This window comes from Suricata suricatta, chromosome 2 (assembly GCF_006229205.1).
Source record: "Suricata suricatta isolate VVHF042 chromosome 2, meerkat_22Aug2017_6uvM2_HiC, whole genome shotgun sequence".
NCBI lineage: Eukaryota > Metazoa > Chordata > Mammalia > Carnivora > Herpestidae > Suricata > Suricata suricatta.
Window position 1 is genome coordinate 178,140,620 of NC_043701.1, and position 20,595 is coordinate 178,161,214.

Sequence of the window (20,595 nt, forward strand, 5' to 3'; positions counted from 1 at the left end):
CCAATTTTGAAGAGAAAAACCAGAATTTGTTCTGGACACACATTCTCATTGTTTTAAGTATTACTTCACCATCACATTTTCCCATATGTGACTATACCCACCTCTTCTCAGAAATTATGGACAATGAATGGACAGAAGGCAGGAAATGGAAATTTCAGACACTGTTTTTCATAAAGGACTGCATTTCCGAGGAGCAAGATGGATGAATTCCACTGTACCTCTTTGGTCATCAAAGAACTAGAAGGAGTAACAGTCTCGGTACACTGATCAACCTCACCTGACAGTAATGAGGTCAGAGTGAAGAATTTAAGTGAAAGGTTCAAATTAAAAGAAACAAAAAGGCATCTTTGTAGATAATCCTCTGGTATTTCTAGCACTCTCCTGTATTTACCTGTGGGTTTTACAATAAACCAGAATAAAAAGACAGGTGTTTAAACTAGAAATTGAATAAACAGGTATTTTAAATAGTGCACCCATTTTCAATTTAAGTTTCATTTCTTTTCAGAACTTTTACCTCTTATTTTTATAACTTTAAAAAGAATGAACTATTACATTTTCCCTTATGGGAAAAACAAGATCTACACAAATTAGTTCTGTGACTCTCAGTTGAAACAGCACGGATTCAACTCCAGCGGCGTGAACTGAACAAGCACGTCAGTGAAGAGTATTGTTGGAAGGCCATTCCTCTACCTAACACTGAAACAAGCTGTTAACAGACTTTGTAGAAGGCGGTAATTCTACCATTTTGAAATACAGCAGAACTAATATCGAGCTGCAATGTGTATGCTGACATACCAAGAGTAGCAGTAAGCTTTGAAGATTTAATGGACCATAAATACGGGAAATTTAGAAGAATCCTTGTTAGGATTATGGTTGCACTCCCATTCTCACATGTCTAAATGAAATGAAAAAAAATCGACCCCAATGTGTCTAACTGTTCCAATACATAAATGACCCTGACCAGATTTTTATGGAGGAAAAACAAAGGAGAAAAGTTTGTTTCCACCGTCAAACTTACACTCTATAAATATATATAGATAGACTTTAAATTAGCAGACACCTTATTAGGAATGACCCGCCCTCCCACCCCAGAAAAAAGAAAAACCATAAACAAAACTATAAAACAAAAAGGTAAAACCGGGTAAAGCATAATGTGATTAGTTTCAGTCAGTGTTGGTTATGTTGTCCCCTTGCAAAATGACAGGCAAAATCATACTTGTTTTTACATTTGCAGCCACATATGTTACACTGGAAAGGATTCTCATACCCATGACATCCCATATGAATGGTGTAAAGGATGTTGTCGGCGAAGTACATGTCACAGTGCTGGCAGTGGTGCAGGAGCTGGGGGTCCTGGACGGGCAGCGTCGGCGCCGGGGTGCTCGGCTGGCTGTTCCCTAGGCTGGGGGTACTGGTGTGGGCACTCGGCTCGCTGCTCGGGCCGGCCACCGGACTGTAGTTCCTCTGGCTGTGCGGCGGCCGGGGCTCCGGGCTCGCGGGGGAGGAGCTCTGCGGAATTCCGGCCCCCACGGCGGCCCCCACGGCTTGGGCGGAGGGCTGCTGCAGCATGAAAGGCTTCTCGTCGGGGCACGGGACCATGTCGGGGGAGGCGGGGTTTTGGTTTTCCGGCGGGAGACTAGACAGCTGTCCTGCCAGAGTTGAGAGCTGATTTAAAGGGTTGTCAACCAGGAGTTCTTGGGGGTCCCTTGGCAGGCCGCCCGTTGGCGCGGTTTTTGCCATACTTTCATACGAGTCGGTCTGGATATTTGGGATTTCATGGGCAAAGTCGTTCAGGTAGTCTGGCTTCTGAACCACCATGGAAGGCGGACTTAGGTTGATCAGTGCTCTTCGGCTGTAGCCCAGATTGCTTGTTTTCTTCTGTAAAACTCCCCACATTTTCTTGCTGCTTAGGGAAGACCTAGTACCTTTAATTGGCACCATTTTATGCTTGCGCCTCCGATGATGGGACAGGTTACTCCGATCACTGCAGCGGAAGGAACATAATTCACATTTGTATGGTTTTTCTCCTGTGTGGGAACGCATGTGGGCTTCCAGATGGCGCTCATAAGCAGATGCGAATGGACATAAATGACACCTATGAGGCTTCTCACCTGTTTAAAAAGAAAAATGGGGGAGAAACTGCAAAAATAGCTCATTTATGGACAGTTTCGTGTTTTGTCCATTCATTAGATTTAGAAATTGGTCAGATTTCTTTGCAAAGAAACCTGTAAGCTTAAAGAAAGCTTAAGAACTCATCAGCAACAATTTGAGATATACAGACACATTCTATTGGTCAGTGTCATGGAAAAGTTACGGCTTCGGCTGGCATTTTGGGAAAGAAGAAATAGCAAAACGGATGACAGTATTCCTTATAGAACACGAACTTTACCGAAAGTATGCCTCAGTTACAGGTTTTTATGTACACACCTGTACAAGAACACTTCTTCATACATATTCACACGCATACATAAATACCCCTTCCTCAGGAAAAAACACAAAAAGCCTTATTCTAGAAAATCCTTCCATTCACTACAAAGCTCAAAATGGAAAGGAGTTTCCTAGTCCAAGTATGAGCTCTACAAACTGTCCCTTCAAAATGGCTAGCGCTTTACCTCTACCTTCTCCTCCTCCCCTTCAGCTGCCAGAAGGGATAATTTGAGTTGAAAATGGTGTAAAATAAATATCTGGAATATGAGATTTGGAGTCATTAACTGAACAAGTAAGTACTGAGTACTTACTATGTGTCAGATCTTTGAGGCTCTGCGGGCACCAGGGTGGCCCTGACCCAAACCCTGTCCTAGGAGGGGTCTAGGCCAGCACCACACAGCATGAGAAACCTCGGGCACACAGCCGGGACACCTGACCGCGGCTGGCCCAGGGCAGACACAGTTAGGAGGCTTTCTCAGGGGCGGGGTGGCTACCGTGAGCCCTGGAGATCAGCGGTGTAGTCTGTGACTATGTAAATGCCTTGTCCCTGGGTAGGCAACTGAAACATACTTACTAAGGATGAAGATGAAAACATTCTATCGCTTCACGCTACGTCAGCACTGACCTGCCCAGCCCGGAAGCAGGTCAATGATGAGATGTTATGTGGAACAAGAAGAAAGATGCCTAAGGAAGGGGAAGCTCTAGAAGGGGCCTGACTTCCTCTCAATTTGCTTTCGTTTTCAAAAACATGGAGTAACTTCTCCACTTATCCATACCTTATTATCAACCGTCAATTTTAAGCTAATAGAACTATTTATAGGATGGATCAACCTGTTTCCTTTGCCCCCTTCCGCCCCCAGGCAAATGCCTTCTCCAGCCGTCTCTCGTTACCTGTGTGGATTCTGATGTGTTCAACAAGCCGGGCCGTCCCTTTGCTGGCGTAACTGCAATACCGACACTTGAGCTTCCCGTCGAAGGTCCTTTCAAACCCGTCCACTAACATTCCTGAGTTTTCATCCAGAGAAACTTCAACAGATGGGTGATCGAGTCCATTCTGATCGCCATCTGTTCCAGCTATAAACAAAGTATAGCGAAAGAAATTAGGCATCTCAGAATCAACTCAATTTAGCATTTTGGTTTCGAGTGGTAAAAAGATCATAAATTGGTAGTTTATTTAGCACGAAAGCTAAACTCCTAAGATACCGACTTTCTGAACTGAGGTTAATTTCACACAAAAGCAGTGTCCTGTTTTTGAGAACCTTTTACAGGGAGACCTCAAACCACTTACAAATACCCTTTCTCAGTCCTCCATACACTTCTGAAGAAGGGAGCTGGGCATTACCCTGATCTGACAGGTGAGGAGACAGAGGGGAAGAAGGAGTAATGGCAAAGGTACACATGTTTAAGATTCTAGCCTCTTCTACAAATAGTATAATTGGCAGTCAAGATAACCTAACTCTATTTACTGGAGTCTAAAGCAATTAATGTTGAGCTTTGCAGTGTTCCACTTGGTTTATACACATGTTCTAGATGCTGGGATGCATTTAGAATCTTAAAATTCTAATTAAGCATGTAAAGGAAGATATTGTATCCAATACCTCTGAATGTTAGAACTGCAAGAATTTGAAAGCTTTTTAAAAGGTACCTGTCTGGCCCTTTGCTTTTAACTTGGTCTGACTACTTCTTTGCATCTATAAAGAAACAGAAGGGACAAGTGCTCCTAATCAGGAAGACCAGCAAGCAGTGGGGACGACAAGCCTGATCTCTTGACTCCCAGGCCAGGAACCGACACACTTGAGTGTCAGGAGGGACATTTTTATTCCTACAGCGTCATGGGAAAAGCACTTCTACTCCGTGCCCAGGAAATAGCAGTACTGGTGTGAATAAGGCCAGCCTCTTCCTCCTGTTTCCTCCCAGCTTCACCAGGAGGAAAGTGACTTTGCTGGTCGGTGAACACCCAGTATCCACCAGTGCCCCTTCTCTGATTTCTCTCTCCCGCCAGTGACTCTACAAACGTAATGTGTATGTAGATTACACGGGGAGCTTATTAAAATACAGACGGATTCAGTAGTTCTGCAGTGGGGACTGACGTTTTACACTTCCGACAAGCTCCCCGGTGATGCCTGGTCACTGCCGCTGGTCCCTGGACTACAGGGCCACAGACCTTCATCAGGAGTCTGCAAACTTCCCATAAGGACCAGACAGTAAATACTCTGTGGCTTTACGGGCCACATGTTCCCTATCACGAGTACTCAACTCTCCTGTTCTAGCACAAAATCAGGTACAGAAAATGTACAAACAAGCAAATGTGGCTATGTTTCAAAAAAATTTATAGATGCTGACTTCTGAATTTCATACAATTTGCATGTTTTTGTTTTGGTTCTCCCACACCACCCCAACCATTTTAAAATCTAGAAGTCACTCTTAGTTTGCAGGCCATACAAAAGTCATTAGGAGTCCAGGTGGGGCCTGTGGGCTTCGGTCTGCTGGCCCCTGAGCTACACTCAGAAATGAACCCCAGGGCGTGTGGTAAGCAAACAAGACGAGGTCTCTCATAGCGAGCTCAAGTGGGTCACTGCTTTCTCCTTATTTTGCTGCCTGGATGGTTGAACTCGGTCAGACCTTTCCTAGTTCCACAGAAACTCCTATCACGTCTCTGGTCTAATCCAGATTTCCTCATGGCCAAATCCTTTGTATAGTGAAGCGGATGTTCAACCCCCCGGGTTCCTTGTGTCTACTGTTAGCTAACAAAACTTAGAAGATGAGAAGGATATTTACAACTCCCAACCCTCCAGTGAGACCGTAAAGCCTCTCTAGCCCACTTTAGGCCCTTGGGGAAGCTTCATTCTCCCTCAACAAAAGTCTGACATGTTTAAAGAGGAAAACAAATTGTCCTCTTATCTAAGAAAGAATGGAAGGATTCACATGAGTTAATAGCGGTCTTCATCATATGAATAGCTATACACAAACATTAATATACTTATGAAAAGTAAATTATTTAATAGTAGTAAGATGAGTCTACCTCCCTGAAGAGCCTCTGCTTCTTTATCCCCACTAACTGATCCAGAAATCATATTCACATGATGAGTCTGTTGAGTCAGATATTCCTGGAAATCTTTCACGAAGTCCAAAGGCTCTGGTTTCTTTTCACCCATCTTTACTTTTTTCTTTTTCTTTCTTTCCTTCTTTTAAAAAAAAATTTTTTTTGAAGTTTACAGTTCGTTATGCCTGAGGAGGAAAAAAGTAAAATAATTTCACACTATTTAGTGAGATCCAATATGTATTAAAACAATAGTGACAAAGACCACGTGCTAGGCACTATACACAGCTACAGAGAAAACGGTACCTGCCTTTCAATAGCTTATCATTTTCTCGGTGAGTTAGATAAGACATACAGAAAATGGTGAAAATTTAATATATTTAATATTTAGATAAATTAGGATTCAAACTTAAAGGATGGAAAGAAAGGACAAAAACAGAAAATAACTCCACATGAAAGAAACAGGCAAATCAGCAGGGATTATCAATGGATACAGTAAAAACCAAGTGGCTCCATTAGGGCCAGAGAGAATTTTCTGGATGATGGACGTGTTACATATCTGCATTGTCCAAGGCAGCTGCTACCAGCCACACACAGCAACAACTACTTGAAGAGTGGTGAATATAGTGACCTGCATTTTTAATTTTATTTAGTTAATTTAAACTGAAGTAGCTACTTATGGCTAGTGACTATCATTTTAGACGGCAAAGGCTTTCAAATCATAGGGTTTGCATGGATGAATAATCTAGAAATAGGCAGTCTATCTTCAACAAGGGGTGGCAAACGTGTTCCATAAAAAGACGAGACAGTATCTTAGGCTTTGCAGGTTGTAAAGTTTCTGTCACAACTACTCAACTGTCATTATAGCTAAAAGCAGCCATAAAAAATATGTAAATAAATTGAATATGGCTGTGTTCCAAAATACAGTTTTATAGAGGCAGGTCTTAGGTCAGGTTTGGCCTATAGGTCCTAATTTCCTGACCCCTGCCACAGAAATCCAACTCACCACCTCCACCACTACCCATCATGCTATGAGAATGGTGGGCGGGGGGAGGAATTAAGAAGGAAAACAAAAAAATCTGATGCTAATGTAAAGGGAAAGTCTTATATAAGAATGTATAATCACAAACTAAATAAACTGGTCCTCACATAGGTATAATTATGGTCCAAATTCGGAAATCAAATAATGAAATAGTTTTCTAGTAAAAACAAGGAAGTCTAGCACCTAGGAGACAAAGGTCTTTTCTTCCAGTAAAAATATTTTTACGCAAATGTCGAAGGTCTTGTTAAATGTCTTCTGCTAATTTTCCCCCCTATATTCCAACCTTTTAATGAGTAATTTCTATCAAAAAAAAAAAGTCCTCATCTTTAAAAGCAAGTAGAATGAATCCAAGATTAGTCACTTCTCCATATGTGTGTTTAACATTTTCTCAAAGCCCGGCATACACAGAAAAGAGCACATAAAACCTAAGAGTAGAGTTCAATGAATTGTCACACACTGAACGCACCCATGAAGTCAGCGCCCATGTCGAGAAACAGAAGGCCGCCGCAGCCCGGTAGCACCCCGGGGCACCTTCCTGTGCTGGTCCCCCAGAGCCCTGGCAAGGACTCCACTACTTCTGAAATTGCTCAGGGTTTGCACTTATCAGCTTCAGATAATGCATAATGGTTTTTCAAAGTGCTTAAGCCAGTGCACACTCCCACCAGCAGTGAACATGAGCTCTCTGGCCAACACACAGGTCTTCGCTGCATCTCTCATTTTAGCCATTTCAGTGGGTGTGCCGTGGCATCACACTGGTTTTAATTTCTATTCCTTGATAACTAAGGAAGTTTTGTACTTTTTATGTTAATTAAAGACACCCTCTATTTTCATACCCAGTGAGATCTTCCAAGTCTTTGGCTCATTTTTCTAATAGGTAAGAGTTTTTTGGTAATATTCAGGATTTGAGCTGTTTATTGGATATGTATATTTTAAGTGTCTTCTGTGTTTGGCTTTTCACTTTCTTAAAGATAAGCTGATGAACACAAGTTCTTACGACAGTCCAATTTACCCATTTCTTTCCTCTACATTTAGAGTTGTGTCCTTACCAGTATTTTTCTTAAGGATGTTCTTCTGCAATTTCTTCTAAAAGCTTTACTAGTTTGTTTTTACCATTCATAGTTTTATCTGGAATTGAGCTTTGTATATGTATAGCAGGAGGTAAGAGTCAAAATATACTTTTTTCCCAAAGAGATAGCCTAGCAACATTCATTTCACAGACTATCCTTTCTCTGCTAGATTCTATTACCACCTTTCTAAATCAGGTGATTGCATACATGTGGCTCTATTTCTGGATTCTCTATTCTGTTCCACTGGTCTATTTTTGTCTATCCTCACACTAATACCACAGTCTTTTTATTTTTTAAAACTATTTAATTTTTATTTTCTTTTAAAAGTTAATGATGCACCGGCAGAATCTACACATATATATTTGCATTTGGCTGGTAAAAAGTTTTAAAAAAGTGCACGAGAAATAAAGGGTGCCAAGCACAGATGGCAATCACATTAAGAACTAAACAAACAAACCTACCCCAGTGAAATTCAATCTGCAGTGGTGGAAAAGACTGTCAAATCCAAAGAATCTTAAAAACTGGAAGAAAGTTTAGAAATCGAGTCCTTCCCTTCCTTCCTCATGAGATAATCCCCTCTATGATTTTATGACCAGCCAGATCCTTTTCATCACAGCCCTAGTCAGGGATTCTCTTCTTCCCGCTGCAGCTGATAGCGTCGCTGACCTCACAGTCATCCCTTAATGGCATGACAATTTTTTTAGATTCCACCTGAATTTTTTCTAGGCAGTGTCACAAATTATGATATCCGCTCCTGGCGTGGGATCTCAGAGAATCTTCTTGGGATGGATCGAGCAGGGGGCATGTAAACAACCGCCTCTGCCTGCTATTTAGATGACATTCAAATTGCCGAATATTTTCAGAAGTAATTTCAAGCAAATGGAGATTTATACATGTATGTCTCCATAAGGTTTTTTTTTAACTAAATGGGATTTTTAAGTAAATATCCCGATAGTTTCACTATATTAGGTATCTACACCTACATATGTACTTTTTAAATTGATTCGTCACTTACATATAACACCTGCTCTCATCCCAACAAGTGTTCTCTGTATTTAGGAGTATCTTATGGTTGTCTCCCTGTTTTTATATTATTTTTATGTCCTTTCCCTTATGTTCATCTGCTTTGTATATTAAATTTCACATAAATAAAATAATAGATTTGCCTCACTTATTCTATTTAGCATAATATAGTCTAATTGTAGCCATGTTATTGCAAATTGGAAGATTTCATTCTTTTTGATCACTGCTGAGTAAGATTCCTGTGTGTGTGTGTGTGTGTGTGTGTGTGTGTGTGTGTATGTGTGTATACACTACATCTTTTTTATCCATTTATCAGTCGAAAGACATTTGGGCTTTTTCCATACTTTGGCTATTGTCAATAGTGCAGTTATAAACATTGGGGTGCATGTGCCCCTTTGAAACAGCACACCTGTATCCCTTGGATAAATACCCAGTAGTCCAAGTGCTCAGTTGTAAGGTAGATTCCTTTTAATTTTTTGAAGAACCTCCATACTGTTTTACAGAGTGGCTGCACTAGTTTGCATTCCCATCAGTAGTGCAAAAGGGTTCTTCTTTTTCTATATCCTCACCAACATGTTGTTTCCCGAGTTGTTAATTTTAGCCCTTCTGACAGGCCCTTCTGACAGGTGTGAGGTGGTATCTCATTGTGGTTTTGATTTGTATTTCCCTGATGATGAGTGATGTTGAGGATCTTTTCACGTGTCTGTTAGCCACCTGGATGTCTTCTTTGGAAAAGTATCTATTTATGTCTTTTGCCCATTTCTTCATTGGGCTATTTGTTTTGAGTGCTGAGTTTGGAAGTTACTTATAGATTTTGGATACTAACCCTTTATTTGATAGGTCATTTGCAAAGATCTTCTCCCATTCCATGGGTTAACGTTTTGCTGACTGTTTCCTTCACGGTGCAGAAGCCTTTTATTTTGATGAGGTCCCAACAATTCATGTTTGATTTTGTTTTCCTGGCCTCTGAAGACATGTTGAGAAAGTTGCTACAGCTGAGGTTGAAAAGGTTGTTGCCTGTTCTCTCCTCTAGGATTTTGATGCATTCCTGTCTTACATTTGAGTTTATTTCTTGTATGATGTGAGAAAGTGGTCCAGATTCATTCTTCTGCATGTTGCTGCCCAGTTTTCCCAACACCATTTGCTGAAGAGACCTTTTTTCCCATTGTATATGCTTTCCTGCTTTGCCAAAGGTTAGTTGCCCATACATTTTTGGGTCCATTTCTGGGTTCTGTATTCTGCTCCATTGACCTATGTGTCTGATTTTGTGCCAGTACCATACTGTCATAATAATTACAGCTTTGTAATACAGCTTAAAGTCCAGAATTGTGGTGCTTCCAGCTTTGGTTTTCTTTTTCAGAATTGCTTTGGCTATTCAGGGTTTTTTCTGGTCCCATACAAACTGTAGGATTTTTTGTTCTAGCTCTGTGAAGAATGCTGGTGTTATTTCCAAAGGGACTGCACTGAATATGCACACTGGTCCAGGTAGTATCGACATTTTAACAATGCTTGTTCTTCCAATCCATGAGCAGGGGATGTTTTTCCATTCCTTTGTGTCTTCTTCAGTTTCTTTTATAAGCTTTCTATAGTTTTCAGTGTATACATTTTTCACCTCTTTGGTTAGGTCTATTCCTAGGTATTTTATGGGTTTTGGTGCAACTGGAAATGGGATTCCTTGATTTTTCTTTCTGCTGCATCTTTACTGGTGTATAGAAATGCAACTGACTTCTATGCATTGATTTTACATCCTGTGACATTGCTGAATTCATGGATCAGTTCCAGCAGGTTTTTGGTGAGTCTTTTGGGTTATCCACATAGAGTATCATGCCATCTACGAAGTTTAACTTCCCCCTTGAAAATGTGGACACCTTTTATTTTGTGTGTGTGTTGTCTGACTGCTGAGTGTAGGACTTTCAACACTATGTTGAATAACAGTGATGAGAGTGGACATCCTTGTCATGTGCCTGATCTTAGTGGTAAAGCTCTCAGTTTTTCCCCACTGAGGACGATATTAGTGGTAGGTGTTTCATTTATGGCTTTTATGATGCTGAGGTATAATCCTTCTATCTCTACTTCCTTGAAGGTTTTTATCAAGAAAAATGCTGTATTTTGTCAGATGCTTTTTCAGCATCTATCGAGAGGATCATATGGTTCTTATCCTTTCTTTTACTAATGTAATGTATCACACTGATTGATTTTGTGAATACTGAATCAACCCTGCATCCCAAAAATAAATCCCACATGACTGTGGTGAATAATTCGTTTAATGTATTCTTGGGTCAGATCTGTTAGTATTGTTGGGAATTTTACCATCCATCTTCATCAGGAAAATTGGATCTGTAGTTCTCCTTTTTAGCAGGGTCTTCTGTCTGTTTTGGAATCAAGGTAATGCTAGCCTCATAGAATGAGTTTGGAAGCTTTCCTTCCATTTCTATTTTTTAGAGCAGCTTCCAAAGAATAGGTGTTAACTCTTCTTTAAATATTTGGTACACTGACAGATCAGTAAAAACAATTTTATTAAATCTTGACTCCTGAGTATAAAAATAAATAAATAAATATTTGGTAGAATTCCCCTGGAAAGTCATCTAGCCCTGGACTCTTGTTTCTTGGGAAATATTTGATTACTAATTCAATTTCTTTACTGGTTATGGGTCTGTTCAAATTTTCTATTTCTTCTTGTTTCAGTTTTGGTAGTTTATAGGTTTCTAGGAATTTGTCCATTTCTTCCAGATTGCCCAATTTGGTGGCATATAATTGCTCATGATATTCTCTTATTATTGTTTATATTTCTGCAGTATTAATTACGATCTCCTTTGTGATTTTTAAAATTTGGGTCCTTTCCTTTTTCTTTCTGAACAGTCTGCCCAGATGTTTATCAATTTTGTCAATTCTTTCAAAGAACCAGCTCCTGATTTCACTGACCTGTTCTACTATTATTTTTATTTCAATATCATGGATTTCTGTTCTAATCTTTAGTATTTCCCATCTTCTGCTGGTTTGGGGCTTTATTTGCAGTTCTTTTTTTTCCCCCTTCCCCTCTCATCTTCTATGAAGTTTCTCAAGATCCACATATGAGTGAAAACATATGGGATCGGTCTTTCCCTTGCTGCTTTCATAATTCTTTCCTTATCACATATTTTGTGAATTTGACTATGATATGCCTTGGTGATGGTCAGTTTTTGTTGAATCTAATGGGAGTTCTCTGTGCTTCTTGAGTTCTGATGTCTGTGTCCTTCCCCAGTTTAGGAAAGTTTTCTGCTAGAATTAGCTCACATAAACTTGCACTTTTTTCTCGCTTCATTTTCTGGAACTCCTATGATTCAAACGTTATTCCTTTTTAATAAGTCACTGATTTCTCTAAGTCTTGTATCATGTTCTTTTGCTTTTGTTTCCCTCTTTTTTCTCTGCTTCATTATTCCCCATAATTTTGTCTTCTTTATCATTGATTCACTGCTCTGCTTCCTCAATCCTTGCCATCCTGGCATCCATTCAAGTCTGCAGCTTGGTTATAGCATTTTAAATTTCATCCTGACTAGATTTTACTTCTTTTATCTCTGCAGAAAGGGATTCAATGCTTTTGTCAACCCCAGCTAATATTATTATCATGGTTCTAAATTTTAATTTAGACATCTTGCTTATATCTGTGTTGATTAAGTTCCTGGCTGTCATTTCTTCCTGTTCTTTCTTTTTTGGGTGAATTCCTTCATTTTGTCATTTTGGAGGAATAAAAAAGTTAATAGAAGTTAAAAATTAAAAAAAAAAGAAGGGACGCCTGGGTGGCTCAGTCGGTTAAGCGTCTGACTTCAACTCAGGTCATGATTTCACGGTTCATGGGTTCAAGCCCTGTGTCAGGTTCCATGCGGACAGCTCAGAGCCTGAAGCCTGTTCCAGATTCTGTGTCTCCCTCTCTCTCTGCCCCCTCCCCCAACTCATGTTCTGTCTCTCTCTGTCTCAAAAATAAATAAACAATAAAAATATTAAAACAAAACAAAATTAAAAAATCAAATAAAAAAGTTAGATCATAGGTGTATTTCAGTCTGTTTATTGAAAGAAGCTTGATAGAATAGTAAAAAGGGAGCAAGAAAAAAGAAAAGAAGATTTAAAAATTATTTTATTTTTTTATAAGCCCTAAGTGTTTTATTTATTTTTTATTAAACTTTTTTTTAATGTTTACTCATTTCTGAGAGACAGAGAGTTTGAGTGGGGAAGGAGCAGAAAAATGGAACTACAGAATCTGTAGCAGGCTCCAGGCTCTGAGAGTTCAGCACAGACACTGACATGGGGCTCCAGCTCATGAAGCATGAGGTCATGACCTGAGCCAAAGTTGGATGCTTAACCAACTGAGCCACCCAGATACCCCTAAATTTTTTTAAAATAAAACAAGTATAGAATAAATCAGAATAAACAAAATGAAATCAAATAAAAATTTTTAAAAATAAAAAATAAAGTAACAAAAGAAAAATTTTCTTTCTATATCCAAGAAAAAGAAAATGAAAAAAACAAAAGCAATTTAAACAAAAACAGAAGCAGAAAAATGAGCTAATAAATGAACCAGCCAACAGAATTAAACCCGAAAGAAGTCACATCCAGTTTCCCCTAGAACTCAAACTATGAAGCACTCTGTACACTAAGCAGGTGGAGGGACTTGTGCTGGTGTCCTCCGGGATATGCCTGGAGGAAGCATTTGGGCGGGGCTTGGTGTAACAGCTCCGTTCTCCACTAAGTGGCGCTGCTTAGCTTATGGGGTGGATCAGTGTGGTGCGCATGTGCCTGAGTAGGAGAGACGGAAATGGCTTCAGCCAGCTCCCTAATCTCTGGTACAAGAACTTCATGCTCTCACCAATACGCTATCAAGCACCTCTCCTTTGTCTCAGGCTTTTGGCTTTTGTCCACTCCCCAGCCCAACTCTGTCCACATCCAAGCTGTCTGCCTACCAGGCGGCACCTCCCTCCAGAGTTATAATCTCTGGTGGGGTTGTGTTTCAAAATCCCACACTTAAAGAGAACCCTGTGGCTTAGACCCACGCTGACTCTCGGGGGGAGGGTCTGGCTGAGCAATGGCCAGGTGCTGGCTTGCCCCAGATTATGTTCAAGAGATCGTGCAGCCACAGAGGTTCAGAGATTGTGGGAAACCACAACACACAGCTGGCGTCAGGTTTTGCCACACTCTAGCGTTTTTGTCCCAATACCAGCAAATGTGTCTGTTCTCTGGAGTCCCCTGGGACCTTTGCGTGCAGGAAGGCCGTGCGGCCTCTACCAAAGGCTCTCCAAGCTGGGGAACCACTTCTCCCTGTGTGGCACGCAGACCCTTCAGACCCCACTGCCTATTCCTGGTGATTCACCCCATTTCCTCATCAGAGCACCACCAGGCACTGGGCTCCAGAACTCCAGACCCTGGGCTCCACTGTCTATAGAATCCTGGGGGTATTGAAATCCTCTCCTTGCTTCCCGCTAATGGTTTTGGGGAACAGATTTCTTGTTCAGTCCCCTGTGTTTTCACTCTTCCTCCCTCCTTCTAGCTACTTTTGAAGGAGTATTTTTCCTGCACTCTCCCCCTTTCTCTGTCCTCTCTCCACAAAAACAGCTCCCTACCCTCCACTGCTTTTGTCTCCCCTAGTTCACCCTCTGCACTGCATACCTGCCGAGTTCTGTGGCTCAAGTTATGCAGACTGATGTGTTAATCCCCAGATCAATTCCCTAGGTGCGCAAAATGGTTTGGTGCTAATCTGGCTGCAGTTCAAGGACTAGACAAACTGAGGATCTCCAGGCTGCTCCACGACCTTCTACCACAGTCCTAATAATAAAAATCCCAATAACTCAGGCACTAAGGTCCACCAGTACGTTTTTCTTCTTCACGAGCATCTGGAATACTTTGGGTACTTTTCAGTCTGTTTTCCAAAGCAAGAATTGTGGAGTTGCGACATGAGAAGTCTCCGTGACAGCACGTTTCCCAATTAACAGCAGGATGATTGATGTTTTAAGACCAAAACTTCTGTTTTAACTAACTAGAAGTCTACTCGATATAGACTGACCGTTAACTATGTCACTCCTGTAGAGTGCTGTACCATACAACGATGCGGTGATATGTTAGGAACTGATAAAGGACATGGGGCAGTTCTTGGTTTCCCTTGTTTACTGGGAAAGCCGAGGGACTTGTTTACTGGCTCCAGTCTGAGTTATTTAATTTGGTTTTTTTTTTTGTCTTCCTTTCTCCTCACATCAAATAATTTGTTCTAATTTATTCTGAACATATAAGGATATACAAATGACCAAATTTTCAGTTCTTAATGCAACATTTGTGACTAGTTCTTTTCCTTGCTTCTTAGAAAATGTTTAGGGGTTTTTAAAAGGTATTGTTATTACTACATCTTTTCACTGTTTTCCAAAAAAATTGAGGCCACTTGAAAGTCTATCTACTAGATGGACAGAATATTATGGTATTAGGCCAAACTTATTAGCTTGAAAACTCTAAACAGAAACTTCTCTCAGCCATAGTTTCTTATTTTGTGAAATGGGACAATAATACCAACTGGCAACGGTATTTTCAGTTTTACAGGTATGGATACGTAAAGTATCTCACCACATGTATAGTACGTGGCATGTTCTCAGACAACAGTAGCAAAAAAATCATTATATCTCAGGTCAAACAATTCTTCCTGTCCCAGATTCAGTTTTTTCCCTTCTACAAATAAGTTCATCAACTCAGCATCATAAGCTATCATTATATGCTCTTTAGTTACAATGAAACACACATGGTCTACCCCCATCTCATTAATTCACACTGCCCAAACTGCAATTTCCCAAACTTGTATCTTATTTTACTGTTTTAGGTCGCCTCTTTAAATCATTTGCCTTAGTCTGGCTCAGCTTTCTCAAGCTTAAGGGTTATTGTTGGTTTCTGAACAAGCTTGTTTCAGTTGCTTTTTCTCACCTAACCACGCTTATCTAAACTGGTTCTCTCTGCTTCCTAATCAGTGCATTACTATCTGTTCCATGACTATTGTTGATTCTGCCCATTTGTCCTTTAAAATTTAACCTCTGATTAGGGGCAAAAAAAAGTGAGCCAGTCAGCTCCAATGAAAAAGATTATTAAGAATAAGATCAACAAAAATTGGGTGTAAGATCATATCTCAATAAAAGGGAAAGGGGAAAAAAGTATGACATAATATCCACAGGGGAGAAACACTAAAAATATACACAAAAAAGTATGAAATACAGCAGACAGTTTACCAAATGAGTTCCAGAAAAATAAAAAAATAAACCCAGAGAAATGCTTTTCCAAAAAAATAATTATCAAGAAATTCCAAAATTAAAGATGCCTTTCAGACAGAAAGGGATCATAGGGTGCAAAACAGAACATATGATAATCAAACAACACTTAAGACACATTTTGAAATTTTAAAACCTCAAAGAAGAGGGTATAAAACTACTCAGAGGAAAAAAAGGCAATTCATCCACGTTAAAAAACAAAACAAAACACATACAACCAATCAGACTGATATCTGAGTGTCAAACGTAGGTGCAAGAAGATAGCAGAACAATCATTTATTCAAATTTAGAATTCAAACCTCAAGTTGATAAAGGATATTTTCCAGAAATCTACATCACAATTAATAGAAAGTTTAGTTGCATTCCCTTTGGAATGAAGAACAAGACAAGGATGCTTGCTGTTACTACTGCTGCTCAATAAAGTACTAGAGGTAGAGGCCCTACAATAAGAGGAAGAAAGAAATGAAAGGTTTTAGGATTGGTAAGGCCCTACAGATTGTGTCCCAATTATAAAAGTTGTCATTACGAAAGAAATCCTGGTATTTACACTGCAACTCAGCCTCACTTCTTGCTAGTCAGTTCACATGAAAACTGAGATGTTTCCGATGGAAAATACGTGAATATGCCTTGATAGGCTTCAAAAATGAAGAAAAATCTTACCAACTCCTGATTAGAAAGCCGAACACTGCTATGGTACAGCACGTGACCATGCAGGAAAAAACGCATGAGTTTGCCGGGAAGCAAGCAGAAGAAAATGGTGTTTTGATACATGCAGCTCAAGTTTTAAGAACACAAATGAGCCTAATTGCAGAGGACGGCCGGCATATTTTGACAGTCTTTGCTATTATCACATTGTCACATTATAAATTTCACTGCGTTCTCTGCCATGAATTATGTGATTTTCAATCATAATGCATGATGGACTTAAAAAAAATAGCAAAACAAAGAATGCCTATGAATAAAAGGAAAGATAACACTGTAAATATGAGGGAAAAACTGTTCTTAAATTAGAGTTTTAAACTCAGATATTTCTGCAATGGTTTTGAAATTGTCATTCCATCCCTAAGCATTTTTTATGCTCCCTTGACCTCTCTCTGTCTCACACACACCCTTTCTTACACACACACACAGGACAGGCCCTTGCGAAATCTGAATGGAGTCTTTGGTTCAAAATCCAGCTTTCGCCCTCTCCAGCCACGATTTCTAAGCAACAGTAAATAGAAAAAGAACAATAATTGTGAAACTACAGGACACCTCCTCATATCAAAAGAAAATAAAGGTTTCATATCCAAACCATCTTCCTGTCTTTAACAGAGTAATCATCAGTCTCTGAAAATTTAATCTAAGAACTCCACAAATTAACTGAAATCTGGAGATGCCCTTAAGACACTGATAAATTTAAAAACCTTTGCAAAGACCATAAAAATCTACTTTAAGAAATCAGCAAACTCTAATGTTTTTACTGAAGGTATCTTTTCCACAAGCCATAAATTCAACACATTGGAGCTTGCTGGCCAAAAAATAAGTTACACAAAATTTCAAAACATAAGATCATGTCATCAGAAAAAGAAACATAAGTTCTCCAATTTTATTGAAGGATTTGGGTGACGTATGCCTAACCTGAACAACTCTTTCTACTAAATGATACCTAATTCTATCAACCACAGAAGAATCATTCCCATACTGTATGATTACCATTCCTCATGACATGGCAAAATTTCTGAGTCTCCCCTGTGATTACTCTGATTAACGTTAAGCTGGATCTAGGATGATGTTCCGTGGGGTGAAGGTACATGTCTGTATAAACTGGAGAGCATGTACTTAAACCCTTTTTATGCCAACAGTTTCTCCCAAATTACCCACCCATTCAAGGCTCAAAAATGAGGTTCTTACAAAAACAGCCAGAGGCTACCCAGTGAAGGAAAAAAGTATTTAAGAAACAAGTTTTGGTACCCCAAAAGAACATGAAAACCTCTCTACCTTTAAGCAGGTAACTGAAATCTTCCTTGGTTTCTGATAAAGAATTGACTTGTATAAAGTTTTCTGATGCTTGTTCTTCAGTCTCACACTATAAATGGGAAGCTGTTGATGCACATACGTGTGCACTCACGTAAACCTCTCTTAACCAGGAGTTAACAAAACAGGCATCATGCTGGGAATTAGAAGGCAGCCACAACCACGAAACAGCAAGTGACACAAGAGCCCAAAGAATTCTCTATGACCTACCTTCCTCCCAAAGTCTATCTTTTCCATTAGCTATGGGAGAATTTTGGAAACCCCATGATCCGGGAACAGACTGATCTATTTTATTCACCTGCTCTTTGGGGGTTAGTAACCATAAGGCAGAAAACTGAGCAACTAACTTACTTATATAACAGCTTAATTTGGTGGTAAGGTATGCCTCTACAAAAGTGACTGCAGTTTAATAGATGCGCTTATTTTTATGGCCTAATAATTATGGTCACTGAAAGATTTACTCTGCCATAGAACACACATCAATGGAGAAGCCTGACACATGAGGACTGATTTGTAGAGAGAGCGATGCAGACCCTCCAAAGACCAGGAGAACACATTTCCTGATTACAGAACTGTCAAAAAAGAAAAAAAAAATCTTGAGGCGCCTGGGTGGCTCAGTCAGTTAATCATCTGACTTTGGCTCATGTCATGATCTCACAGTTCGTGGGTTAGAGCCCCGCATTGGGCTCTGGGCTGATAGCTCAGAACCTCGAGCCTGTTTCAGATTCTGTGTCTCCTTCTCTCTCTGCCCCTCACCTGCTCGTGCGCTTTCTCTGTCTCTCTGTGTGTCTCGCAAAAATAAATAAAATGTTACAAAAAAAAGATTTTTTAAAAATTCTTTAAAGGCCAAAAGGGATATGATATTATGAGGCTTTGAGAAATTAGAAAACATAAAAGTAAAACATAAAGTTAGAAGATATCCAAAACAGGAGCTACACAGTCTAACCTTTTCACCCCAAATCAGTTCCTCCTTTTTGTTGCCACTCCAACATTGATGAAATGAAGTGTAATCGAAATTTACTCTGGAGACATACCAAGGGACTCCAAAAGGCCATGGAGGGAATTTCAACTAAAATTGAAAAGCCATACAGAGTTCTGCAAAGAAAAGCACACACAAATCAAAGACAAAAAGTTAATAAGCATCTACAGGTTTAAGCTAAGAAAATAACTTGTACCAATTTTACCATTACCAGAAAACTAAACTAGTAGGTAGTCAAAGAAGAAAGCAACAAGTTCACTTCAACAAAAGTTACAAAGAACCACCAAAGAATAACAAGCACTAACTTGACTTTTTCCACCCTTTGGTGGATTTCTTAAGATATCATTTTTGGCAAGTTCTTAATCTTAAATTCAAGTTATTAATTTCATTCGTGCAGACTACTGTACACTTAAAGGGTCAGGCTTAGTACTCCTGAACAACTACAGTTGCATAAAAATAACGCACGAGTCCTAGACAAACATTTGTGGGAAAGGGTTAAAAAGGAAACCTCCAAGCACACCCAACAAAAACACTGGGGTCCCGTCTTTACTACTATGCTCTCTATCACAACCCCAAACGCGGGTTTTTGGGGAAACCGTTTGAGCCCCTAAGGGCAAAAAACACCAAACATCTCAATTCCCCATAACGATCTGCCAACAATATTATTAATCTGTAGCTGTATTGAAAGCATGTCACAAATTAAAATTAAATGCAATTTTTAAACTGTCCAGACGTTGAAAAATTTGTTTTAAATAAGTTTTGTTTCTTCAAAACCGAATTTCCTTAGATTTCACAATTTAAAGTACCTTTATTTGTTCTTCGAATTGTCACTTCCCCTTAGGGTTCCCAACAGCACAATAAGGGGATCCCAAATGGGCCACGTGGTTCAGTGGTAGCTGGAACCGGTTTAACTTCAATGCAAATTCAGTTACAGAGCACTTAATAGGTGCACAACTTGGTCACCCGCGCTACAGTTTATTAAGAGACTTAAGCGGGCATGAACCTGAATGGGTCTTTGCTGCAAAGCCCTCCCAAAGCTCACATCTCCGCAAAATTAGAGTGCACAAACAGTGGAAACTAACCCAGGCAGGACCATTAGATAACAGAGGTTTTAAAAGTCCTCCCAAAGAACAGCCGTGGACTGGCGTCGGGGCAGCATTCTCAGAAGGATTCGCAACACCTAGGAGTCCCGCGCTTCATCTAACCCCCAGGCCCCGGGACCCGGTGAAGACGCAAACCTCGGGGACACCCCACACGACCACCTGTCAGAGCGAGAGGCAGCTCCCTACCCAGGAGTCTCCAGCCCCTGCCCACAGGCGCCGCTCCTTCGGGGCTCCCGGAACCGAGACACCGCACATTCCGCCCTCGGGCCACGAATGCCCTGGGTCGCGACCCTGCAGACCGACCGACCACGCCCAACCTTGCGCTGAGGCTGAGTCCCGAGCAGGGTCAGCCGGCCCGCAGCGAACTCGGCTCTCGTCCCCCGCCGCTCCTTCTTAACCTTCCTGCTCGGCCATGTCGCCGCCTTCCGAGCCGGAAGCCTGCTACTTACCACCTGCCCACCGCACCGAGTAACTCCCACTGCCTTGTTTAACGCCGCTGCCGTCGCCGCCGCCGCCGCCGCCGCTGTCTTCGTCACCGTCGCAGCCGCCGCCGCCGCCATGTTTGTTGTGTCTCCAACTCTCTTCCCGCCCCACTGCCTTGTCGAAGTCTCGCGTGATCAGAGCTTAGGG

General features: G+C 40.6%; 1 protein-coding gene across 3 annotated transcripts; it reads right to left on the bottom strand.

Moving 5' to 3' along the window:
- Positions 1-1,089: 1,089 nt before the first annotated feature.
- Positions 1,090-20,556, bottom strand: IKZF5 (IKAROS family zinc finger 5). 3 transcript variants are annotated; one of them, XM_029932732.1, is made up of 5 exons: positions 20,415-20,556; positions 18,830-18,978; positions 5,450-5,655; positions 3,319-3,501; positions 1,090-2,111 (listed from the first exon to the last, which is right to left on the bottom strand). In XM_029932732.1, the coding sequence occupies exons 3-5, from the start codon at positions 5,580-5,582 to the stop codon at positions 1,168-1,170; spliced, it is 1,260 nt and encodes a 419-aa protein (XP_029788592.1). In that variant the 5' UTR covers positions 5,583-5,655; positions 18,830-18,978; positions 20,415-20,556; the 3' UTR covers positions 1,090-1,167. The 3 variants fall into 3 exon arrangements, with proteins under 3 accessions (XP_029788592.1, XP_029788593.1, XP_029788594.1); XM_029932733.1 differs by lacking the exon at positions 20,415-20,556 and adding an exon at positions 19,669-20,391; XM_029932734.1 differs by lacking the exon at positions 18,830-18,978.
- Between the last annotated feature and the right edge of the window lie 39 nt (positions 20,557-20,595).